Consider the following 27,433-nt stretch of genomic DNA (forward strand, 5'->3'; position numbering starts at 1 on the left):
TTGATTTGCATATCTCAGATGATTAGTGACTTTGAGCATGCTTTCATATGTCTCTTGGCCTTCCTTATGTCTTATTTTGAAAAGTATCTATTTAGATCCATTGCCCATTTTTTTGATTGGGTTGTTTGTCTTCCTTTTGTTAAGTTGCATGAGTTCCCTGTAAATGTTGGAGATAAACCCTTATCGGTGATATCATTGGCAAATATGTTCTCCCATGCAGTGGGCTTTCTTGTTGTTTTGTTGATGGTTTCTTTTGCTGTGCAGAAGCTTTTTATTTGGATGTAGTCCCATTTGTTTATTTTCCCTTTAGTTTCCATTGCCCCAGGATCTGTGTTGGTGAAGATATTGCTTTGGCATATATCTGAGATCTTGCTGCCTGTGGATTCCTCTAATATTTTTATGGTTTCCCGTCTTACATTTAAGTCCTTTATCCATTTTGAGTTTATTTTTGTGTATGGTATAAGTTGGTGGTCTAGTTTCATTTTTTTGCATGTGTCTGACCAAGTTTCCCAGCACGATTTATTGAATAGACTATCTTGACTCCATTGTATTAAGAAAACTAAAAAGGGCTAATTCAAATGTAATCCTGATATTTTGGGGCCTAGCAATTAAAATCAATGCCAACAAGCTAACCTATAATTAAGTCATTACCTCCTTTCCAGAAACTGGTCTTGCAGAACCTGTTATAGAGGCCATAAACCTGTGAACAGTGCACTCCCCGGAGGGAGGGTTGTTATCGCTGGTGCCAGGCCAGGCCATCAGAAATGGCCTGGAGACCCCCAACACCTGAGGGCCTTTTTGCAAAGCCTGAGAAAAAGACTGGAAGCATAATCCATATTTGCGGGACAAAGATCACAGGGAGATATAAAATGAAGGCCCCTGCATGTTTCAGTACGGTGATTTGGAAATCATTCCCAGAGTCTGCCAGTGTAATTAAAACAGTGTTCTTCCACTTCTTCAAAGCGTCGCTTGGTTTTTCTGGGGTCTTCTGCAACAGTGTGTTCTTGCCTCCTTTGTCAAATATTAATTGAGCATAGTGGTTTGGGTCGATTTCTGGGTTCTCTATTCTACTCCATTGATCTATATGTCTGTTCTTGTGCCAGTACCAGGCAGTTTTGAGAACCGTGGCTTTGTAATACATCTTGATATGTCATATTCAGATCCCTCCTACTTTGTTCTTCTTTCTCAGGATCGCTGCAGCTATTCGGGATTTTTTAAAATTCCAGATGAATTTTTGGAGAGTTCTTTCTAGATCTGTGAAATATGCCACTGGTATTTTAATGGGGAGTGCATTGAATTTATAGATCTCTTTGGGTAGTATGGACATTTTAATGATGTTGATTCTACTAACCCATGAACATGGTATGTTCTTCCATCTGTTTATGTCTTCCTCTATCTCTCTTTTCAACATCTTGTAGTTTTCTGAGTACAGGTCGTTTACCTCCTTAGTTAAGTTTATTCCTAGGTATCTAAATTTTTTTGTACAATGGTAAATTAGATTGTTTTGTAATTTCTCTTTCTGTTAGTTCACTACTGGTGTATAAAAATGCCATAGATTTCTTGGCATTAATTTTGTATCCTGCTACTTTGCCAAATTCATTCATTAAGTCTAATAATTTTTTGATGGGAGTCTTTAGGGATTTCTATGTACAATATCATGTCATCTGTGAATAATGACAATTTTACTTCTTTTCCAATTTGGATGCCTTTTATTTCTTCTTATCTGATTGCTATGGCAAGTACTTCTAGTACTATGTTGAGCAGGAGTGGTAAAAGCAGGCATCCCTGTCTTTTCATACGCCTGGTGGCCATCTGGATGTACATTACTCTGATACAAAAACCAGGCAAAGACTTCATACAAAAAAAGAAAATTATAGGCCAATATCTCTGATGAACATAAATGTAAAAATCCTAGACAAAATATTAGCAAATTTAATATAACAGCACGTTAAAAGGACCAAACACCACAACCAAGTGCAATGCATTCCAGGAATGCAACAAGGGTGGTTCAATATCAGCAAATCAATCAATGTGATACAGCACATTAGAAAAATAAAAGATAAAAATCATATCATCATCTTAATAGATGTAGATAAAGCATTTGACAAGATACAAGTATTTATGATAAAAAATTCTCAATAAAATGGGCATAGAAGGAAAGTGCCTCAACATAATGAAGGCCACCTATGACAAACCCTCAGCTAACATACTACTCAACAGTAAAAAACAAGACAAGAATTTCCCCTCTCACTACTTTTGTTAAACATAATACTGGATGTCCTAGCCAGAGGAATTAAGCAAGAAAAAGAAATAAAAGGCATGCCAATGGGAAAGGAAGAGGTAAAACTGTTTTGTATTTTATATATCCCTGTAGGCCATCTGTTGCAGGTTGAGAAACAGATCAGAGATAGAGTTTGGGATGCAAGATGTTTATTTTGTAATCTAAATTGTTGAAGAGAGGAAGAAGGAAGTAGGATTGTGCAGAGAGAAAATACAGGCCTGATCAAACCTTTGCCACACTTTCAGGGCACTCTGAAGTGAGTACAGCCTTGTGCCAAGCCATAATGGCTGGTATATCCTGAGATTTTAACAGAAACTGCACATAGTATCTTTTCCCATCAATGATAACCCCTAATACTCTTGCGTCTGCCAGACTGTAGGATCTAAGAGCAGGACTGCTTACACTACAACCTGGTCCTGCCGGAGAGCCATTGATTTCTCCAGGTCCTAGACTGACCAATTAAATGGAGGCACCTTGGGGACTATCACCTCTCCTTTAAATCCTGAAGCATGCCATTAATTTCCATTATTTTCCTTCTCCAGTATGCTATGTCCTTTTTTTATTTTACCATCTTGTCTGGTGGAGTGTGGGGTTTTTTTTTCTTGGTTTGGTTTTTCTTGCTGTGATAGTTCTTATCCCATATGACTAAGACAGAATGTAGAGGTTACATTAACTGCTGAGTATGCCAAACTCATTTAACATCCTGGGACCATGCAGATGGACATCAGGTTAGTTCATGGACTCAGTGGACCTCCTGTAAGCTCAACATTGACCAGAACTCCATTTATTACCTTATCACTGTATACCACCACTCTAACAAGGGGGCCATGAGGAGGTCTTGAGTCTATGGATATTAATGTCAACTCAGATCCTGTGTCTAATAGATCTCAAAATGCCTGGGCATTCCACTATCTCTTTTCTCCCAGTAAAAAACAATAAGAACTTTCAGATAAGGGCTAGAATAATCATTGCCATATAAAGAACCTAGATGTTCTTTTTCGTAGTAATCAATCTAACACTTCAACCAGTGGATTCCAGGTCTGAAAACTGGATCAGATCCAGAAACTGAACAAAAGATCATGACTTTTTCCCCCAATAGACTATATATTTTAAAGCAGTTCTAGGTTCACAGCAAAACTGAACAGAAAGTACAGAGAGATCCCGTATAGTCTCTGGTTCCCACACCTGCACAGCCTCCTCTACTATCAAATCCCCCACTAAAATAGTACATTTGTTAAATCCACATTAACACATCATTATCACCCAAAGTGCACATTATACATTAGTGTTCACTCTTGGTGTTGTACAGTCTATGGGTTTGACGAATGCATAATGATACAAATCTACCATTATAGTACCATACAGAATAGATTCACTGCCCTAATAGGTTCTTGTGTGCTCCGCCTACTCATCCCTCTTCTTCTTGCTAACCCCTGACAACCACTGATCCTTTTACTATCTCTAGTTTATCTTTACCAGAATTTCATATAGTTAGAATCATATAATATGGAGCCTTTTCAGATTGGTATCTTTCACTAAGTAATAAACATTTAGGATCATGACTTTTTATCGAAGTAGCATATTCTCAGCTTACTGATCATTCTTTCTTGATTTTCCTACAGGCATAAGCTGAATATTAGTTCAGATATCCATCTAGTTTGTCTTTAGAGATCTATTTTCTACTAATCATTTCCATAACTCTATATACCACCACTCTCTTGCCTGCTCCTCCAGTCTTGCTGGTTTACAATTTTGCAATAGCTTGGTTTAGGATGTTTAAGCAATGCTACCTGACCACCATTATTTCAAGGTCTTATATGTACATTATTATCAGTGAGCCAAGTTCTAAAACAAAACTATCCTACTGCCACCCCTGGACTACAGAGAAGATCTTCCCCTAAAAATTTTAGTGATACTGGATGGCCCCTCTAACCAGTGCATTTCTTATGCCCTTGATAAAAGATATGTCCTTTAGGTCCCATGAACTTAATCATCTCATAGCCTTCTAGCCAAACATAACAGATCAAAATCAACATCCCCACATCTGTAAGCTTGTTATTCTGATAAACCTACATTAACACATCTTTATCACCCAAAGTACACATTTTAATTAGAGTTCATTCTTGGAGTTGTACAATCTATGGGTTTGACAAATGTATAATGATATGTATCTTCTGCCATGGAATTGTGTCATTTCAACTTTGTAATGTGGGCCATTGCTTTTATCTTATTTACTGGGGCCATCCCACTAGTAAGTTCACACTATCCCCTGGCATCCTTGTAAAAATGTTAAATCCTGTAATTCAAAAGAGCATTTCTAAGTCAATACACTCTTCATTATCAAATTTTTATTTCAGGCCCCTTGATCAAGTGTCCTTATACTCCAATCCCACATGTACTCCGTGACTCCTTCTAGTACATGTTGGCTAGTTCTTGTCGCACTATCTCCTTTCATGCTTTATCAGACTCAGAACATCCTCTGCTGAATTACTCTATAGATATGTCAACTCAGATCCTCTGAACAAATGAACCCCAGTGATAGCCTGTGAACAACTTAACCTCTGTGGGCAGTGGGGAAGGTGGTGTGGGTCCTAGGGCAGCTACATGATACGTCATAGGTAAGAGGCCTATATAATGCCTCCCAGTGGAAGATGGTGAGATGAGTGGGCCACTTTTGTAGGTTCAAGGGTTCAGGGGTGTATGGAAAGTCAAAATCTTCACAAACATCCATGCAGATATCCTCATCCCATTAGAGTCCTACATTTTCCCAACCAAGGAACTGAACTTAGCTTGACAAACCTATATTGGTTTGGCATTTAGTCATCTCTAAAATTTAGTACTCTGAATATGAATTCCTAGTCTTAGACTTTGGTTTTCTCTACCCATCCACAAGAGTTAATAAGAGATTCTCTGTGTGCAACCAAGTGGTCCTCTGCTTTTTATACCTGGATTTCAATGGCCTATTACACACCCTCCACTACTCATTATCTTTCTGTTGGGCATCAGTGGCATTTAACAATAGCCACCAATACCATTGTACTTACCATTATTATTTCTCCTTAAGTACATTTCTCCTTAAATGTATAATATATCACACCTGATAAAGTATTCTCTTCCACCAGTATAACCTCCAGACTAAGCACAAGTAAAGGTTTAGGAACTGGACCATCACCTTGGTTCAGGAGCTGTATATGTTCCACATATGACCAGTGAAGAGGTCCTCACTGCCAGTTGGATGGTGATGACCCAGCTTCTCTGGAAGCAGACACTAAGACAGGGTTTGATGTGAAAGATCAACATTTATGAAAAAAACTAGAGATGAAGTAGGATTGGGCAGAGACAGAAATCAAACTATGGTAATTTGGCCAATATAGCAGTGACCTCTGGAATAAGTATTGCTCATTAGCAGATCCCTAAAATGGCCTATATATTCCCATCTTGCTCAGTCACTGGATAGAGGCTACCCAAGAAAAGGTCAAACCTTAGATATGGTGGCTCTTTGTAGCCAAGGCAGACACTCAAGAATCTGAAAGTAGGATCTATAAACTGACTGTTATTCCTTTGTGAGGGGATCTCCATGAATAAGTAATTATTTCATATTAATTGCTATTTGCTTTAAAAAAACTTTAATAGGTTATTGGCCAATTATCGCTGATATAAATTTTATAAAGTCATAACCACTGGAATCCACAAAACTATGAATCAAACTGGAAGATAAATAATTTTTCATAAAACACATACAAAATGAACAAGATTAAATTAGTATTCTTCTTATCACTACATTGAAACACAGTGCCATTTCTAGTCATTCCCCGTTTGTGAATAAAGACACACTTTTTCATGACTTGAGAACCATCTAGAGCACAGGATTTTTCCCAGGTCTTGTGCTCACTCTGGGGAAGTTTTCCAGTGATATTGCAATCAAAGCAAGATGAGAGTGAGTCTTACTCTTTTTGAATATGAGCTTAACATAGTGAATTTTGGACAGTCCAAGTAGTATTTTTTTTTCAATGAAACTGATTTGCATCATTTTCTTAAATCAAAAATGAAAGAAGAAGTCTGCTCAGTATATTGTTCTTTGTATTTGGGAGAAATAGCCAGGACTGTCCAGTAACTGAACAAAATAGCACAGACTATTAAAGAGCATTTTTAGAGTAGAAAAAAGAGAACGAACATCCCAAAGGATTCAGTCATTTGAAAGACTTTCATACTTATGGCTGCAGTTCTAAAACAATTTTGTCTTACAATAAATAAGACTAGTGTTTCTTCAAAGTGTGATTTATGAATCATCTGCATCAGATTCATCAGAAGTTTTGGGAGGGAAATGCAAATTCTCTGGAGAAGCACCAGAAATTCGTATTTTTATATTTTTAACAGGCTTGTTAGGTGATGATGGAACACGCAAAGTCTAAGAACCACAAATCAATATAGTATGTTCACTGTTTAGTCATAGAGTAAGCTGTTAAGCAATAATGAAAACTGACATATGCTAAGCTCTGACTATGTGCCAGGCATTGCTGTAAGCACTTCATGTGAATTCTCTCTATTATTACTTTCATTTTATAAGTGAGGGACACACTTAGGAAATGAAATATATGGAATTACTAGTAAAACACAGGTTGTTTGGCTAGAAGTGGTATGGTCTCTACTGTAACCCTGGGAGAAAACAAAGCTCAAGACCTTACACATGAACCTTAAACACCTTCTAGTCCAAGAGCTAATAGTCTTCATTTATTTTTAATTTAAATTCTTTATTGTTTACTAATAAAGTATTACATGTCTTCTTCCTACCCCCATTGACCACTCCCTGGCCGCCCCCACCCCCAATACATGCCCTCACCACCACCCCCATCTGTGTCCATTGGTTATGCTCATATGCATGCATACAAGTCCTTTGGTTGATCTCTTTTCCCCTCACCCCCTACCTTCTCTCATAGGTTGGACAGTCGCTTCCATATTTCTATGACTCTGGTTCTATTTTTGTTCGTCAGTTTATGTTGTTCATTATATTCCACAAATGAGTGAGATCATGTGATATTTATCTTTCTCTGACTGGCTTATTTCTCTTAGCATAATGCTTTCCAGTTCCATCCATGCCCTTGCAAATGGTAAGAATTCCTTCTTTTTTACAGTGAGCTAATAGTCTTCTGAACTTTAAATTTTTTTGTAAGAACCTAATTACTTCTGTGTCTTACATATTGAAATATTTTATTTATTTTTTATTTAATATAGGGAGAATGAGACAGAAACATTAATTATGAGAGAGAATCTTTGATCAGCTGCCTCCTGCACGCCCCCCACCAGGGATCAAACTCGCAACCCAGGCATGTGGCCCTGACCGGAATCAAACCCGGGACTCTTCAGTCCGCAGGCCAACACTCTATCCACTGAGCCAAACTGGCTAGGGCTGAAAATATTTTATATGTATGTAAACATTTTTAAAATTACAAGTTTTTATCCAAGTGTCATGTATGATATCTTCTAGAAGCGATAAAGTTCTCTAATAATGTACACACTGAAGGTTGGAACCTTCACTAAACATCATCTTATCCTATCACTTTTGAAGAGCTGTCTGGCCTGATTCGGACCTCTATTCAGTTATGTACCTATAAAATAATCTTCTCACTTCCTCTCTATATATATATAACTGTACCATAATTGATACACTTCTTAAAAATATGATTTTTAATGAGCCCATCATAAATAGAAACAAGAATATATTTCATGTCAAAATTTCATGGAGATATTCTCTTGGTTACTTACTAAAAAAGACTATAATAAGATTCCACTTCCATTGTTATCAACTAAAAGCTACAACACAGTATTTTTAAGAAAGCATTTTATAATTAAGAGTATCTTTTCTATACTACTTCACTAATCAATATGATGAGACTCCTAATCAAAAGGATGTTATCAGTGTCACAGCTAATCTTCTAACCTTGTGGTTGTATAAGACATTTTTATTGAGTTAAATATTTTGTTTTACACTTCAGTGCAATACTAAATAGTTCTTAATTAACATTTTCTTCAAATAATTAAATGTATTTGTTGCTGATTATAATTTTTAAAAATTCTCTTGTCCTTCAGACTGTTAAAATGTTTAGTGTTAATTTTTAAAAACTTCTTAAAAAGGTATTTTATTCAATAAAGCACAATCTTTAACATTGAAAGGCTTTTGTAGAAGCCTACAGAAATAAAATGTGTTTGTGTCAAGCTTCTTAGAGAATTTTAACTAGAGAATTACTTTAATCTCTGTTGAGCAAGAAGAGAAGAACACTCAAACTTATTATGCATATCTTAAATGCCAACTCTTCTGGGTGCTCTGTGTATGTTATTTCCCAGTCAATTATTACAAATTTGGAAAAAGGCATTATTATCCACTGTTTACATAGGAGAACACTGAGGTTCAATGAGGTTAAGTATTATGCCAAAGGTAACACAGTTAATAAATGAATCAAAAGTTCAGTGTTTTCCCCTATATACCATGTTGTTTCCAGAGTAAATACTAGTAGCATACTAATGAACCATGCCATTTGATTTATATATACACCTAGAATGGCACTGTGCAATACATTATAAGCCAATTTTGTAATCCTAACTATTGCATTTGCATACACTGTCTTTACAGACTGACAGTTATTAATCCATGACTTGATTTATTGTTCAGTGACCAAGGTCGACCCTGGGAGTAATCCTGGTTTCCCTCACACAGGCAATACAGGGTGAGGCAAAAGTAGGTTTACAGTTATTTGTGGAAATAATAAATAACAATATAAGAATAAGCTCTGTGTTTCACATAATTTGTACTCACAACTGTAAACCTACTTTTGTTCCACCCTGAATTTCAATTAGGTTTCCCTCCAATGAGGCCAATACAATATCTTAGTGTTTAAAAGAGCAGACCACTTGTTAACACAGCAATTGGTGAGAGTGGGGACTGTGGAAGAAAAGGAGTTTTGCATTAGGAATTTCCTTTCAAAAAATGGAAAGTTACAAATGAAAACTAATCCTGTTCCAGTCTTGTTACTAACATCAGACTTGAATTACCTCTTCCTGATTCTGGACAATGCAAAAAGACATGAAACAAAAAAAGGTAAAGGTAGAAGATGCATCACTCACAGAAGGCAAAGTGCTGTGTGACCTTAAAGCTTATTAAAGGAGACTACTGTTGCCATTTTTCAGGTTCCTCTTGTTTTAGTTTTTTTTAACTCCCTTGCTCTGTAAATTGATACGGAGATACAACAGGTAGGAAACCAGTTCATTCCTCATTTTTCATTTATTTAAACAGATGAATATTCTGCCTCAGGAGCCAGAACCTGCTGCCTTATATAACTGAGGTAGGGATGTGAGGGTTGAGGGGTGGGAGGAGGGTGGAAGGGGTAGGTAGAAATCCTGAGGAGCTCAGCAGAGTGTCTACCTCCCTAACAAAACTGTCTGGGAGAGGGGGTGGGGACTATACCAAGCCATCACCACAGTCTCACACACGGATCCTTCTCCGTCATGTTCCTTAGGAAATTTCCTCCGGATTAGAGGAAAAAAAGACACAGGAAGGCGGGTCTGCTTCGGAAGGCGAGTTTTTACCATTACAGCACAAAGGAGGGAAGTGCGCGCTTTCACATCCTCCTAACTCCACTCATTGGACCAGCTCTATACTTCAGCACCACGGAGAGCAACACCACCTCGGCTACCACCCATGGGGAGCCAGATTCCAGCGACTCAACACCGGATTCCCATCATCTAAAGGACAGATAAGCCTGCGTATTTCACTCTCAATGTAAGCAGCTATGATGATTCTTTCATACTGTTTTTTCCAATAGAGGTTGTTATCTTACCGAAATATGGAATAAACTTTTATTAGCCCTCTCCCTCTCTTGCATTGTTTGAATATTTACATGTAAGTCTGGATCTAAAATCTTTCTTCTTTGTTGGGTTTGTAGAATTTTTTACTTCTCATTGAAAGTCTAAGTGTACAAAGCCACTTAGAAATAGACAACTCATCCTGGTAGCCCAGTCCTTTGTACTGGAGTGTAGTTTAAGCTTACAAGAGTATTATGTTCTTTTCTCCTACTTCACTACTGGCAGCTTTTTAATTTAGTGTTTGTTTGTGGTTTGTTTGTTTTGTGTGTGTGCGTGTGGTGGGGGGTTGCATTTATCTTAACATAAATGTGAGGGTAGGATCAGGACAGAGGCCACATTTTAATAAGTAGGCACCATTAGAGAACAGGTGAGAAAAAAGAAATTATTTTTCTTTGCTTTGCTGAAAATATATCCTTTAGACATAAATTTCAACATAAAGAATATGTTCTTAATAAAAGATCTAATCTGAGCAGGGATTTGACATAAGCTTTGAAACTCTGGAACACGGAATCTCCCTCTTTAAGTTTGAATTTGTAAATTCACTTAAATTCGATTGAATGGACATAACCAAGATGCCTCTGCCATTTGTCGTAATTTAAAGGCTTAATGGATTCAGGGTATATTTAAAGAGGAAATAATGATTGACCCTGTCTGGTTGCACTGCATGAATTTTTGCCTCAGAATGCCACCTGCTGGTGGATCCTATTTTTGAAGAACTGGGCACACAGATTTATGAATGAATTGACATTAAATCCAGAATATTCATTATGGATATAATTCAAACTCCCTCTCTAAGAGAATTAAACAATAATACTGGTTCAATTATTTAACAACTTATAAAGGTCTGTGTCACAATTATAATTTCATAAAAATATATTTCCAAAAACATTTGTTTCTGAGCTTAAGGCATGTAGACTAGCTAACTCCTTTAGGCAATAATTAACCCAGAAAAAAATCAGAACTATTTAGAACATCGAGACTAATTGCAGATGCATGTGGTATCCTGCATGAGAACTGCCAGGATCTCTTGCTTAGGAAAAGCAATCAACATTTCTCCCCAGATAAATATTCACCATGCTACTTTTTTCAGTATTTTCATTTCACAATTTAAGAGCCTCTCTTACTCTTTTGATAGTAGATGTTTATTTTAAACGCTGCTGTCATTGAGGTCAATGAAACAATATCTATTTTATTACAAGGCAACTATTTGGGGAACAAAACATAACTATTAGAACTTTGTTTCAGCTCTATCTGGAGTTATCCACAATGAGATCTAAATATCCAGTTTCATAATTTCCCAGTTCCAAACAGACAAATAAGGATTTAAAAAGAAAGAAGTATAAGAAGCACACACAACTCACTAGTTATGCTTGGATGGCTAATATATAAGGTACCTAGAAAATATTGAGAATAACCTCTTTTGTAAATGTTTACAGATATAATGATTTGGTGAAAAATACTGATAAAATCATTTATTAACATTCAGGAGCACTAGATAATATTTTCAATCTAAGGTGCAATGGAAATCCACATTAGCAGAATTGTTTGGAAAGTCTTTATTGACATAATGCATTATAATTAAAAGTAGAAGGATACTTTGCTTGTTTCCTGTAGGACATGACTGACAAGGTATATGAACTCCTATATATTCATGGTATAAATAGGTGGATATATTTATTCAAAATACCTGTTGTACAAATTATTGTCTCTAGCTTAAGTGGCAACTTGAATGCTCCAGATCTACAATTATTATAATTGTAATAAACTAAAATACTTAATGTTATCCAATGTTACTAGAGCACTTACTAGGCACTGTAATTTATATGCACTATCTTATCTCAACTTCAACAGAATAAAGAAGATGATACCTAGAAATAAGTTGAATGCCTCTGGAAATACAAAAAAAAATTAGGAATATTATGCAGAAGTGGGAATGCCTCAGTCTTCTGCCCCAGTCATTCAAGGGACTTAATATACCCTTTGATGTTAGCTGTCTCATCTAGCAACTTATGTGCCATTATTTATAGTGGAGCTAACTGGAAACTAATTTTTCATTGAAACTCAGTTACAAATGGGAAATAGTAGTTAAAGGATTATATGTCTCCTATATTTGTAAGAAGGAAGCCACTATTAAACATTAATACCTCTATTTTACTTGTCTTCTTTAATGACTAACCCAAAGTCAAATATATCAAAAATATAATATATAATATATATTCAGTTACTTGATCATGCACCATAGGCCAAGCATTAGAAGTTCTAGATGCCAGGTACATATACCATATAAGCTAGTTATATTTTCCTGCTCTCAGAAATCCTGCACTCCAATGGAGCATTCTACAATCTAAAGAAATTTAGAAAAATGCAGGAGGAAGATGGATGGCAGTAGTATATCAGCCAAAAGCACTAGCTTTGAAATCAGATAGGTTAGACTCCTAATAGTGGATCTACCACTCACAAGTAGTGTAGTCTTGGCAAAGTGGTTAATTTAGCTGAGCCTCACTTCATTATCTATTAGATGAGAATAATAATAGTACTTATGTCATGCAGTAGTTTATGAGAATTTAAAATGATGGTGCATGTAAAATACTCAGCAGGTGCCTGCTGTGTGGTTAGTGTGTCATAAGGCTAATCATTATGATTGGTCAGGGAAGAAAAGCTAAGCTTATCATATGATTTGTATAAGTTTAAAATAATAATTCACATAAAGTATTTAACACAGTGTCTGTCAGATGGCAAATGTGTGATGCATGTTAACTATCACTATTATATAGTAGTTTAGAAAAACAGCCAAGCTGAAAAATATCAGTGTAAACTGTTAGCCAATTTATAAACATTTATCTGAGTGTGCTGTTGTGTGAAGTTTTGACCTTTACTGTCATGGACATTTGTATAAGGCTTTATAGTATTCAGGGCATTTAACATACATCACTTCATTCCCACTGTGGTCCTGAAGCACATGGAGGATGGATTCAATGATTCTCTTTTCATTGATAAGAGAGCTGAGGTTTAGGAGAAGGTTCCAAATCACTTGACTATTTCACCACTGTTGCCCTGGACTAAAATTCAATATGCACACTTGTATAGACCAGAACTAGTTTTTCTTGGATGAATGAACTGACTCTTGGATTTTGTTTGCTTCTATGTTCAGTTGTGGAATGTTATAAACTGAATTGGTTTCAGGCTTGAATAATTTCCAGAGACCTATGGTGTATGTCCCAATTAAAAAAAAAAAAAAGACAATATCTCTAAAAAGACATTTTGATTAAGTGGCCTTTTCTTATCAGTAATTAACAACAATCCCTGTACTTAGGGTACAGAATTCATACTTTTCATGGATCACTGACATCTGGCTTCCTTCAGACTGGCTGATGCATCTGTAAGAGCAGCTTGATAAAAATAGCAACCAAGGGATTAAGAGGGAGTTTAATAATCAGTTCTCCTCTCAAACATAGTTTTGTTTCCACTGGAACCATTCTCAATGACATCAAATGTCAATGTATGCATTTATTAAAAATGAAAAACACTATCTTAATTGAGGTATTTTTGATGAGTTTGATCACTCACTATCTCAATAATATATGCAAATAAAAATGCATTTGCATTCAAAGTTCATTTTTAAGAAAAATATCAAAGTACGGGCAATCAAATGTTAATTGCACCGTAGGGAGAATCATTTTGCTCCTTACTGGCCCTAAAACTGCGACAAGATCCCCAGAGTCTAGCAGAGAAACACATCTGAGTCACAAGTGCCAGCTTTGGCCACCAGCTATGGTGGACCAAATGACTTCCTCTTTCTGACATATCTTTTATGGTTCTTTCCAACCCATGTGAACCATATAGCTAAAGCCTGAGTAAAGTCAAGATTAAATAGCAAGAATATGGTGACCTAATATATTCATAGGTGTATAAATGTTTAAGTGGGGGAACTAGGGAGAGGTTGGTAAAAGGGCACAATCTTTCAGCTTTAAGATGAGTAACGTCTGAAGATCTAATATAAAACATGGTGACCATAGTTGATAACTGAAATTTTCTGAGAGTAGAATTTACATGATCTCATCAAAATATATATATGTGTGTGTATATATATATATATGTATATATACATATATATATTCATACATACATGGTGAATAATGTGTAAACTAGATGGTGGGATTCCTTTTATTATGTATACATATGTCAAATCACCACAATGTATACCTAAAACATTTTACTATTTGATTTTTCAGTTATACCTTAATAAAGCTGAAAAATAAATGTTTGAAAAACATTATTAGAGGGACACCAAGGTAAAAGGCCTCCACCAATATCTGGATTAATTCATGTGGCTTCAGGGTATGCTGTGAAACACCTGATGTTGGAAGTAATCTCACTGAGTCGCATGTCCCATTACATGCTTGTGTGCATACATGATTTGAAGGTTTCATCAATACCAAATTCTGCTAGGAAAGAAGCAGAATTGACAATTCTGTGAGCATCCAAATGTATATTTCAAAGCTGAGGTTTTAAAGGCTAAGAAAAAGAGGCTTATTTACTACTCTGGGTTGTCTGCTTTCATGGTCATTTGTAAAAAATGCATGTCAAATGGTGAAGACATTTTAACTTCTGACAAATACTAGCCATAAATATGTATTTTTCTTTGACACAACATAATTATTATAGAAACATCACGATACATAATGCTCTACTCTTGTGTAGAAATTCCTTGCCCTAAGGTTTAGTCTTTTTGCTTCACCTACCTCAGATTCTCCACCCAGAAAATGAGAATGCTAATACCTTGCTATGTATGTTTGTGTAATGAGGGGAATTAACAAATAATGCTTTAACATTCTTTAAATTTGTAGGTTGTAAGGTCTATGATAGTCATGTGGACTCTGAATTTAGATTGGGTACTTATATGTTCCTTGTGAACTGTTTCTCTACTCTGACTTGGTTCAGTAGTTATTATATTTCCTTTGAATTAATCTCCCCATGGCTCGTTGTTGTGTAATAGTTGTATATCCTTGACCTTGGAGTCTGACCTATTCGCCCTCTTGAGCAGACCTCTAATGGAAAGTGACATAGAATCAAGCTCAAATCCCTTCTAGGACAGCTGCCATTTCATCTCTGACACACTGCTCAGATGCTCTAGAGTGGAAACTGCTTTTTCTTGGGTAGAATTGTGATGTCCAAGTTCAAAAAGGTCTCCCTAAAGGGGTAGAAGCATGATCATCATAGAACAGGCTGAGTAATTCTATGAGGATTAGTCTTTTGTGAGCTAAATTCCCACCTGAGTCTGTGTATCCAGATGACAGATCTTGAAACTGAATTTATAACATCCTTTGAAACTAGCCCCCTTGGGAATAAAAATCAGGTGAATGCTTAGCTTTCAACTAAATCGCCTCCTCTTCTTTTGAAAAACCTATAATAATACATACTTGCACCCTATTTGTGAATCCCTCCTCTGCTGGACTCCCAACCTCTGGTCTGCTTTGGCATCAAAGAGCAGCCACTCTCAGGAATAGTGGAATTGTTTAGAGTAATGGGCTCAGAAGGAGTTCATGAACTTGAAACCTAAAATTCTTTTCTCTAGCAATCTTCTATCAAAGTGCACTTTAGAAAAGTGGATGGCAGTTTAGATGCTCTTCCTAAAGGAGCATAAAACACTCTATTAAGATTTATCACCCACAGTTGCCTTTTGAGGGAGTTGCCCTTAATTATGCCTTTTACCTTTTGCAGCTAAAGAAGCTGCTCCACTGACTAGTTTAGCAATTTCTCCCAGGAAGTGTGACTCAAGCCCAGGCAAGATGAGAGTACAAATTCTGACCTCCAAGTCTTTGCTTTAGGGCCCCCTAAAGGAGCTAAAACCAAAAGGTTCTCAGCAAGTTAAACAGTGAAATGAGCAGAAAACTAAATAAAGCCCAATTTTTTATCACAAGACTGAGGGACACTACTATTTTTTTTTAATCTCAAAACCCTAGGTTTAATTTAAAAGTCTTCCTCTGTGATTATTTTAAAAAATGGCTTCAGTGAAATACTTAGTATTCTTAATGCATGGAGGCATGACCAATAACAAACAGAAAGCGAGAAACATTGGAAAGTAGTTCAAAACAAATACCCAAGTTCTTTCTCTTCAGAACATATATTCACTTATTGAAATGTATGCCATTCTAATAGTACTTGAGTAATGTGAGTAGAGATAGACTAGAAAAGGGGAGTCAAAAATATGAGTAAGGCCAAGTGGAGAAACCAGAAAAGTTTGAAATGTTAAAGTTCTTAGAGAGTTAGGAAATGTCTGGTCCAGGTTCTCTATTTTTATAGTTAAAGTGCCTCGAGCTGGGGATCTGCTCAAGATCTGAAGACTAGCTGGAGATGAGTATCTGGTTCAAGCTCAAATTACACTATGGCTTTGTTCTCTCTAGTCTGCCACTTTAAAACTCTGGCAAACTAAACATTATGTAACTTGTCCAAAGTCACAAGGCTGGCAAAAGTGGACCAAGGCTTCTGATTCTAGACCTTCTGACCTCAAAGCCCATCTCTCAGCCATATTTGTCTCATGATCTTCATCTGAGATAATGGCAACAATACTATCTCACAGGGTGGATGCAAGAATTACACAAGTAATACATGTGAAGTATATTAACTTCTTAGTATAACTCCTGGTATATAGTAGGTGTTTAATAAATGTCAATAGCTTTTACTAGCAGTATATTATTAACCTCTACACTATGTCATAAAGGGAAAGAATAAGTTAGAAATGAACCTGCATATGAATTGACCTGCCTTCTCATCCATAAAAAAAAACACACCCAGGTTTGATCCTAAGAAGTTATGGCTAAATTTTTTTAGGAGGACTGCTATGTGGCCATCAGTAAGTGGGAGATGCTCCCTGCCACATCCTGACCTCTGTAAGTACTTAGGCTCCATGGGGACAGAAAGTGAGCACAGTCCCACACAGCAGAGGTGGGGAACATCCGGCCCGTGGGCCATATAAGACCCACAAAATCATTTGGTGAGTTAATTATATGTTTGACCAAATACAGCAGACTAATTTTTAAGCTGATAATTTTGTATGGCCCTCAAATGATGTTATAAATATCTAAATGGCCCATGGCAGAAAAAAAGGTTCCCTACCCCTACCATACAGGATAGCAATGAATGTAGAAACAAATGTGTGACTGGCTTGCATGTTATTGCATCTTGTCACTGGGAACAATATAAAGGCAGCAGTATCCATGGTGGCCATCTCTATGGCACAGCCCTTGGAGAAATGAGCATATCAGTAGGCAGGAGGAGACAGGATAAAACCAATATTGACTAAGTACTTTCTACATACATGTTACCTCATTTAATCCTCCTATGGACCCTATGGCCCACACAAGTTATTCACATTGTACAGGTGAAAGCACAGAGAAGCATTGCACTACAGCTCAGAGAAGTTCAAGTGACATACTCAGCTTTGTACAAATGGAAATAAAACCAACAGCCCTTGGCTTGTGTCAGCCATATCAGCAGCCAAACCCACCACCTCCATCTCCCATTACACTCCACCTAAAACCACATTTCAGCTCTGCTGCTACTGCTCCTCCCAAGTGGTGTAGATGCTGGATAATGAATTCAATACTTCCACTTGAATTAGAATAGTTCAGGTCATCTAATTTGTCTTAATCTCAGTGATAAGACAATTATTTATAATAAGATTTCATAATTACTCCTAAGATTCCAATCATGACATTCTTCTTTATTTCAACAATTTTTATTTGCTCTGTCCCTGGGGAACCCACAGGCCCATGGCAGAGTAACCGAGCATCTTTGCCTTGTTGCCCCACAGGTTGAGGAGCAGCACCTTCAAAAATATGCAGCGCCGTCACACAACACTGAGGGAGAAAGGCCGCCGCCAGGCTATCCGGGGTCCTGCCTACATGTTTAATGAGAAGGGCACCAGCCTGACACCCGAGGAGGAGCGCTTCCTGGACTCAGCCGAGTATGGCAACATCCCAGTGGTCAGGAAAATGCTGGAAGAGTCCAAGACCCTCAACTTCAACTGTGTGGACTACATGGGGCAGAACGCACTGCAGCTGGCCGTGGGCAATGAACACCTGGAGGTCACAGAGCTGCTGCTCAAGAAAGAGAACCTAGCACGGGTGGGGGATGCTTTACTTTTGGCTATCAGCAAGGGCTACGTGCGCATCGTGGAGGCCATTCTCAACCACCCAGCCTTCGCTCAGGGCCAGCGCCTGACGCTCAGCCCGCTAGAGCAGGAGCTCCGAGACGATGACTTCTATGCCTATGACGAGGATGGCACACGCTTCTCCCACGATATCACACCCATCATCCTGGCAGCCCATTGCCAGGAGTACGAGATCGTGCACATCCTCCTGCTCAAGGGCGCCCGCATCGAGCGGCCCCATGACTACTTCTGCAAGTGCAATGAGTGCACCGAGAAGCAGCGGAAGGACTCTTTCAGCCACTCGCGCTCCCGCATGAATGCCTACAAGGGACTGGCAAGTGCTGCCTACTTGTCCCTGTCCAGTGAAGACCCTGTCCTCACCGCACTGGAGCTAAGCAATGAATTAGCCAGACTAGCCAACATTGAGACTGAATTCAAGGTAATTCACCACTCACCACCCTGCAGGCAGCTTGTGCAGTGGGCTCTTCCAGGTGTGCCCAGTGGCCAAACAGGTTGTCTTCCAGTCTAACACAGGTGAAGGACTTGGGGTCCTGTCTTTTGGGCTCACAGGGAGGAGGGCACTTCCTAAACCTGTCAGATATAGGCCTGGAAAAAAAAAAGCAGCCCATTACGTGGAATATTTGAAACCATGTAAGTGTAGTGGAGAGATGACTTACACACCAACTCATGCTGTAGAAGACAAGCAGCAGGCAGGCAGAATTACACTGTGGTTCTGGTGCAAATACCTCAGTTCTGCCCTCAGAGAACTCAGGAGTGCCCAGAAGTCCAGTGATGGTTTCCTAGCCCAGGTCTTGGACTTGCTGTCTCACCTGCATGGTTCTGATTGTCTTGTTCACATCTCTATCCCAACCTGAACTGTGCTAATCCTAGATTCAGTCTCATATCAAATGCTAGAAAGACTTGGCAGCAGCCTTACTCAATTTAACAAGCTATTGCTTTGTCTTATCAAAGGGCTGAGGAGAAAACACATGAAAATGAAAACTGTCTGTAGAGTTGGGCTTGTCACCCCAGTAGATGGGCATGGGGCAAAGCCCTGTAATTCAGCCACCCTGATAACACTTGGACCTATCAGGTTAGCCTAGGGCAGTGGTCGGCAAATTGCGGCTTGCAAGCCACATGAGGCTCTTTGGCCCCTTGAGTGTGGCTCTTCCACAAAATAACGACTTCTGCACATGGGCCATGAAGTTTCTACTGCACTGTACATGCGTGCCCGCATGTGGTATTTTGTGGAAGAGCCACACCCAAGGGGCCAAAGAGCCGCATGTGGCTCACGAGCCGCAGTTTGCCGACCACTGGCCTAGGGGATGGTGACCCATCTCCAAAGTCCACTATTCAATAGTGGGCCTATGTTTTTCCTGTCAATTGACATTCCCCCTAAAAGAGAAGACTGGGACCTAATTCTTTTGACAGTGTTCAGTAATAATTAAAAGCAAACCATTTAGTGAGAACTTACTGTGTGCCAAAGACTGAATGGCTTAATATGATGTTGTTTAATCCCTTCAACAATCATTTATATGGATACCATTATTACCCTCATTTTAATCCTTACTCAAAGATATGTCTTTTTATTATTATTGATTTGAGAGAGGAAGGGGGAAGAGAGAGAGACTTGGAATCAAACCCACAACCTAGGTATGTGCCCTGACTGAAAATTGAACCCGCAACTTTTTTGGTGTATGAGATGATGCTCCAACCAGCTGAGCCATCTGGCCAGGGTCAATTATCCTCAATTTATATGAGGGCTATTCTGGATGTTATCCTGCAGGAAATGGAGAGCCACTGGAAGTTTGTGATTAGGGTACTTACTAAAATGATGAAAGCTAGAGTTTTGGGAATTTACTTGGCTGGTAGGTAAGGTGAATTAGAAGATTTGGAGTGTGAGGCACTGCGACTAAAGAGGGGGACAATTTAGCTGTGCGTGCATGAGGCCATGGAAGCCTCTCTGTAGGAGTGGAATCACACACAATCAGGGACAGAAGAACCAGGCCTACAGGGAGTGCAGGGCACCAAAAATTGTGAATAGATTAAGAATATTATAATTAACTAGTTTTATTCCATCTGTCCCCCATCTTTGACCCATCTACTAAATTGAAGACACTTCCCTACTCATGCCTTGTACATAGCCTTATCTAGAAAAATTGGTGGTTGTAGATGTAGAGATTACCCAAAGAAGTTCACAAGAAATGTGGCTACTGCCTCTCCTTTCCTTGTTTCTATACAATAAACTCCACCTACCAGCAATAAAGCCAATGATGTCCCAAGGAAACCTGGTGGAATTTTGCTGTACCCTGGGCTTCAGACTAAATCTGCAGATAGGTCATGTAGAAAAAAAATGGCTAAGCCAATTAATTTAGATATTTCTGGCAAAGAAAAAAACAATTCAAGGAAAAAATGTTTTCTTAATTCAATTATCTGAATAATTGCACAACTCTCTACTTATCTGAAATCTGGGAGCATGCCAGCCATTCTAAATAAAATTATGCTAGACTAACATTTGCAATTACATCTGGGCTATTTTTTCCTTTTAATAAAACCCAAAGTCTGACATATTTCAGTATATATAATATCTAGAATTGGAAGTTTATTAAAAGCATTTACTATGGTATTTTTATTTAAAAAGCAAATTATAAAAATTATGGACAGTTAAGAACCTACTAACATGATGACAAATGCTCTCTACAATGCAATGATTTAAGCCCGTGGTCAGCAAACTGAGGCTCGCGAGCCACATGTGGTGCTTTGGCCCCTTGAGCATGGCTCTTCCTAAGCCTTAGGAGTACCCTAATTAAGTTAATAACAATGTACCTACCTATATAGTTTAAGTTTAAAAAATTTGGCTCTCAAAAGAAATTTCAATTGTTGTACTGTTGATATTTGGCCCTGTTGACTAATGAGTTTGCTGACCACTGATTTAAGCAGATAAGAGTTCACATAAATACACATTCACTGGCTATTAACATCCCCTCTTGTTTGAAATGTCTTTCAGGTTGTTGACAAAGGGTGCATTATAAATTAACCTAAGTGTTCTGTCAGAACTGTATCACTTATTCAACTACCCTTGCATGTGCATTCCTGACATAAATCTTCTCAGAGAAGAGAACAGCTTAGCAAGAGGGAAGTCAAATTGTAATGAAAGAGTAATTAGTAAATGCATGTGTTCTACAGTGCACTCTTTTGGAGTCTGTTTTGCCTTAAGGGAACTACACATTACTGCCTGTAGCCATGTGTTACAGAGATGACGCAGGGTACAGCACAGCTATCAGGTTCTCGATGGAGATGTCATGTCATCCTCCAGAGCCTTTAAAACACACATTCTGGGAGTGACTCTCCTGACTAACACTGTGCATGAAAACCTGATTCAATTGCTGAGGCTATTGTTTTGGGAGTCATTTTAACTTACCACCAGAATAGTCCAGTTATTAGCAAGAAGTACAGCTAATGTCAAGGTCTCCAATAAATTGTAGCTGGTGTCAGATGCCTGCTAGAAAACCATTATTTTTAGTGTGGAAATGATACAGCTGTTCAAGGATTTTCTTATGTCCCTCTAATCTCCTTGGGTCTAGAAAAAATATTAAAACTCAACGTGGTCACTAAGGCCCTCCTAGCATCTTGAATGGTTCCTAGCATCCATAAATATTTAACGAAGAAAATCTTAAAAGGATAATCATTTCAACTGATGAAGCAAGTGATTACTGTATCTATGGTTTAAACTCTTCCTGCATATATGGATTTAATAGAGGTATTTGATGGACATGGTGAAATGGGGAAGCTCTAAAAGTGATAAGGTAGTTGAAGGAATAAAAGCAAACCACATTAAATAACTAAAGATCAATCATTAACTGCACTGCTTGGTGCCAATGATCACTAAACTCTGGAGCAGGGGTCCTCAAACTATGGCCCCGCGGGCCACATGCAAATACAAATATTGTATTTGTTCCCGTTTTGTTTTTTTACTTCAAAATAAGATATATGCAGTGTGCATAGGAATTTGTTCATAGTTTTTTTTAAACTATAGTCCGGCCCTCCAACCGTCTGAGGGACAGTGAACTGGCCCCCTGTTTAAAAAGTTTGAGGACCCCTGCTCTGGAGGGTGCTGTGTGTCTTCTTGGTCTTGCCCACAATACCTACCATGTGGAGTCTGAGAGCCCTGCCCACAGTGACATTTTGGCTGATTGGTTTATCTATGTAGTAGGAGACAAAGAAGGGGAAGCCCAGCATGGAAGAGACTATTCAGAGGTGTTTCACTACTGGAACGGGCTCTGCTCTCTCTGTGTAGAGGACTTTGTCTACTTCAGTTGAGTTACAGCTTCTGCCACCAAGTACGTAATAAGGTCTCTACATTTCTCTTGAATGAGTCTGGTTGGTTTTTTTATTGGTCATCTTTCTCATAAAATTGCTCAGGATTTACTTTATTTTGTTTGTGTCTTCACAAATTACTTGGCATTCTGTCTGTGTGTGTTGTTTATTAGTGGAGCTATTGTTTTGAAATGATTACAGGCATTAAGTCTTTTTTCCAATTCAGAGTTATGCCAACAGCAATACCTAACAGGGGTGAAAGGGGAAGGGGAGGAAAGGACAAGATAATATTGTAGAATGAGATTCAAGGCTTTGGAAGGAAGGAGAAGCAGGATGGGGATTGGAGGGATACCTCTTGCTCTCTCATCTTTTGCTTAAATTGAAAAGTATCCCTTGTTCCCAAGTCAGGGAAGCCCAACAAACACTTCACCTTAGTTATTTAAGATTTGATCATTCTCAATAATAACAAAACTGCAACTGAGAAAGCATTTCCTGTTGACAAAACATCAGCAAGGAAGCTGCTGATTGTGCTGCAGTCACATGCAATTTATCCTTACAGGGCACAGAGGGGAAGAATAGGGGGGCAGAAAGCTAGACCTGTAGCCTATCTTGCTCAAAGTGTTGATGAATTTTCTGTTTGTCAATGAGTTGCTAACCACATGCATTATGAAAAATAAATAATGAATTATGTATTAATGTTTATTTTGCCATTTTAAGGCCCATAAAAAAGTCAGTGGACCTAAAATACCACAAATTAAAAATGCAAATGACGACAAATCAGACCAATTTACCAAGCGCTAATGATCTCTAGTGAGATCTCATTGTGGAAGGTAAAGATGTTAAGATGACAGTTTGTAAACTGCTTGCAAACTTTATCAAAGTGGAAAAGGGAAGAAGAGGGGGAAAGGAGGAGGAGTGACTGTACTGTGGTAGGGACAGCTCAGAGCACATCTGAACTCTGGCCTTGTGGAGGGAGCCGGGAGCCAGGAACCAGGAAGCCTGAGGAAAGGCCCACCCTGGGCCTGAGGCAGAGCCAAAGGCTGAACAAGCCCATTGCCTCCAGTGGAATCTGTGTTTGCACCTATGTCTCACTTACTTTGAATATTTTTTAAATTTTTAAATTTTATAGACGAACACTCTGGGAAAATAGAGTTGAAGTTTGAAATCTTGGCTGGTAGTATAAACAAATGCCTGCTTAACATACACAAAATGACTTGAAAACGGTTTCCTTTTCCATTGGGAAAATATTTTTTAAGCTGTGAAGGCTGCAGGTCTTAAAAGCAAGTTGTTATTTAAGAGACTCTGGCAGAAAACTCCTCAAAGCACTCACTTATATGCCATCCCCAATACCCTCAGTGATCTGACTGGGTCATCCAAGCTCTCTGCTTGAGTACTTGGTAATGCAGAGCAGAAGCAGAAAGAGAAAGATGACATATGACAGGTGATGAGCTATGATGGGATGGCCCCCCACTAAGCATGTACATGTAAGGTGAGGTAAGAGCACGCATGCCAGTTAACAGTCCACACTGGGGCCAGGATTGTCAGCTTTTATATCTAACAGTAAGATCTGGGGACTGGCTTATCTCAGGAGAAGAAACAGAGGTGACCTCTGCCATGTTAGCTTTGTCTTTTTCTATTTTTCTACCTAAATGTCTGGAGGAGCACTTATGCCAGAGCCTTCAATAAATCATAACAGGAAAAGAGTTAATTAATGTGTCCTTTAATGACAATTTTTCACTGGGTCATAACTAATGCCTAAAGTTAAATGATTTTCCTCTTCTGGGGTTCAAGCCAAGAGTATAAGCCAGTGTACACTGGATGACAGGTATTGAGGTGGCAAAGGAGGCCACTTTGCTTGGTGAGGACAAGGGCAGTGGACAGGCTCTCGTGAGCACCCAGGCAGCCAGGCTTCATTTCCTCAAGGCTTTGGAATAGAGAACAAAAAACTTGGCTCTGGAATCTGACTCACCAGGTTTCCAGTCCCAGAGTTATCCCCTGGCAACCATGCAATCTTGGGGGATCCAGTGGAAGTTAGTTTTCTTATCTGAAAAGGGGTAAGTGGGTAGAATTGTAAGAGGTCAGAATGGAATGCTTCTTTTCCTCACCCAAAATCTTGCTCTTACCCTAATCTCTGTAAGTGACATCATGATTCACCCAGCTGTTAAGAGCTTTCCATGTCTCATCCCATTTAACCTCAAGAAAGTCCTGGCACATATTAGGTATTCAATACATAATATTAGCTCAGTCAATAAATGCCTTGGTGAGTGACTTAATGAATAACGACTTCCCAGGGTGCCGATGAGGATTAAATGAGATGAACAATATAAAACGTTGCAGAGAACCTGACACTCCCCGCCCAACATACACACAGAACTCAGTGAGGATCCCTTTTTGTTCCCCAAAGCCCACTGGATTTTTAGTGCCACAACTTTTCCTACCAACACAACTTAAGTGTCAGCATTTCTTCTATTCAAAAGGTCTTCCTGATTTTGCTAAGCTTCTCTCCTTGCCCACCAAGACATCTTTTCAGAGCAAGAGATAGTATGGGCTGTAGATGTAAAGCTCTGTGGCTAGAAACAGGGGATATTTTCCATTGGAAAATGCAGACCAGTGAAACTGAGCAAGCCTGGAGTGCTGCTAAGTATTGTGAAAACACGTGTTATGGGCAGGAAGACAGAGGAGTAGAGGAGAAGAGAGAAGGAAATGGGAAGGCACAACTCCTGCAAAACACAGAGATTACTTTTTTAAAAATATCTCCATGAAAAAGATTCATCACTACACACAAAAAAAAAAATGAGAAAAAGTAATTTCCTATACAAGTATAACTATCATGATGAAATATATCAGAGATATGGAGAAAATAGAAACAGTTTTTAGAGAATATTAGTCAATGAGAAGTAGCACAAATTAAATCAAATAGAAATGAGGAAAATATAGGACTTATCTCTGAAAAAAGTTGCAATGCTATATAAATTATTTACAATACAGTGACATTAATCAAGTGTGCTACACACACCATCAACATAGAGGCATGTGTTTTATGAGCAAATTCACCTTCAGATTAATATGGAAAATATGCCAGGAGGGTGGAATGGGAGATGGGTTGTAGACCTGCAGAATATCAGAACTGGATGAGCCCTCATTACAGAGCTACCTGATAATTCAGCATCAATAACCCCCTAGGCTCTGGGTTGGATGTTGGGTTGAAATAATGAACAAAATAAAGTTCATGCCCTCAGGACCTTCTAGTCTAGTGGAAAAGATCAGCATTTTTCATACCACCACACAAATAAACACAGCTTTACATATCGTGGCTACGCAGTAAAAGGGCAATTTTAAAAGAGCTGACTTTGTGGACAGCTGACTGTGTGTGTGTGTGTGTGTGTGTGTACACACACACATGCACACATACAGATGTACATGTGTTTAAAGAGGAGATAGTGTTTAAAGAAAACCTGAGGTTATGGGAGAGAGAAACAGACAGGATGGAATGGGAAAATGGTTCTAGGTAGAGAAGTAGCACATGAAATATCTCAGTGCAGAGAGGGGAAAGAGAGGCCTATTAGAGAATTGTGAGTAGCTCCCCATTGCAAGGAGTAAAAAGGAGAGGTGGCAGGTAATAGTGTTGAAGAAGAACACTTCAGACATGACTTTGCCATTGGCAGCTATAACAAGAAGATGGATTTCATTTTAGGGTGAATGGAGAGCCATTGGAAGGTTTCAGCAGGTAAGGGAGTGACTCATATCTGCAGTTTGGTAAAATCCACTCTATCTACTATAGAAATTGACTGGAGGGGACATACTGAAAAAAAATTGGATGACCACTATAGGAAGGGGAGGTCCACCCAGGAAGGGGATGAGTGCACCTGAGTGCAGAAAGACCAGCACATCCCAGCCAGTGGGTGATTCATCACAATCACAGTAACAGCACAGTCAGACAAGGTTCCTGTGGAGGTGGAGAAACTCTTTCCCCAGGTCTGGGCAAACTGTTCCTTGCAAAGCACCACCAGAACAAAGGTCCTGTAAAGTGGGTTTAGGAGTAACAGTCCCAGAATAAGAAGGATTCCATTGGATTTTGACATTTCTACTACATTTTCCAGATTCTACGGACATCTTTCTCCCTCTGTTGGCTGCACGAATCAAGCAAAATTTTCATTAAAGCAGAGGAAAGTGGCTAAATTTTATCTCCGATTTTGATTCACCTAGAGCAAGTTTTAGCATAAAGGTATGGACTACCAGTGATGGCGAACCTTTTGAGCTCGGCGTACCAGCATTTTGAAAAACCCTAACTTAACTCTGGTGCCGTGTCACATATAGAAATGTTTTGATATTTGCAACCATAGTAAAACAAAGACTTATATTTTTGATATTTATTTTATATATTTAAATGTCATTTAACAAAGAAAAATTAACCAAAAAAATGAGTTCGCATGTCATAGGTCCGCCATCACTGGACTAGACCTCTCCTTCTTCCTCCAAAGCTTTGGAATTGAAATTTACTCTCATAGTGCTGGAGGCCAGAAGTCCAATATCAAGGTATTATCAGGGCCATGCTCTCTCTGAAGGCTCTAAGGGAAGGATCCCTCCTTGTCTCTTCCTAGCTGCCATGGTGATCCTTAACTTGAAGACACATCACCCCAATCTCTGTCTTTGTTGTCACACAGTGATCTCACTGTTTGTATCTGTGGCCCTTATCCTCTTCTTATACGGACATTCTTATAAACAGCAGTCATTTTGGATTAAGAGCCAACTACTCCAGAAGGACTTCATTCTACCTAATTACACCTGAAATACACTATTTTCAAATAAGGTCCCATACTGAAGTT

At 38.6% G+C, this 27,433-nt stretch overlaps 1 protein-coding gene across 1 annotated transcript in view; it reads left to right on the top strand.

Annotated features, from left to right (window-relative positions):
- The first annotated feature begins 9,989 nt into the window (after positions 1 to 9,989).
- Positions 9,990 to 27,433, top strand: part of TRPC7 (transient receptor potential cation channel subfamily C member 7) — a 128,754-nt gene continuing 111,310 nt past the window's right edge. The window contains exons 1-2 of the mRNA XM_070417151.1: positions 9,990 to 10,055; positions 17,952 to 18,729. Of these exons, the coding sequence (XP_070273252.1) occupies positions 10,054 to 10,055; positions 17,952 to 18,729 (780 nt within the window). The 5' untranslated portion in view covers positions 9,990 to 10,053. The remainder of the gene's footprint in view (positions 10,056 to 17,951; positions 18,730 to 27,433) is intronic.

The sequence above is a fragment of the Myotis yumanensis genome, unplaced genomic scaffold (genome assembly GCF_028538775.1).
Source record: "Myotis yumanensis isolate MYYU_CA2020_CCGP unplaced genomic scaffold, mMyoYum1.0.hap1 SCAF_5, whole genome shotgun sequence".
In the NCBI taxonomy this organism is placed as follows: domain Eukaryota; kingdom Metazoa; phylum Chordata; class Mammalia; order Chiroptera; family Vespertilionidae; genus Myotis; species Myotis yumanensis.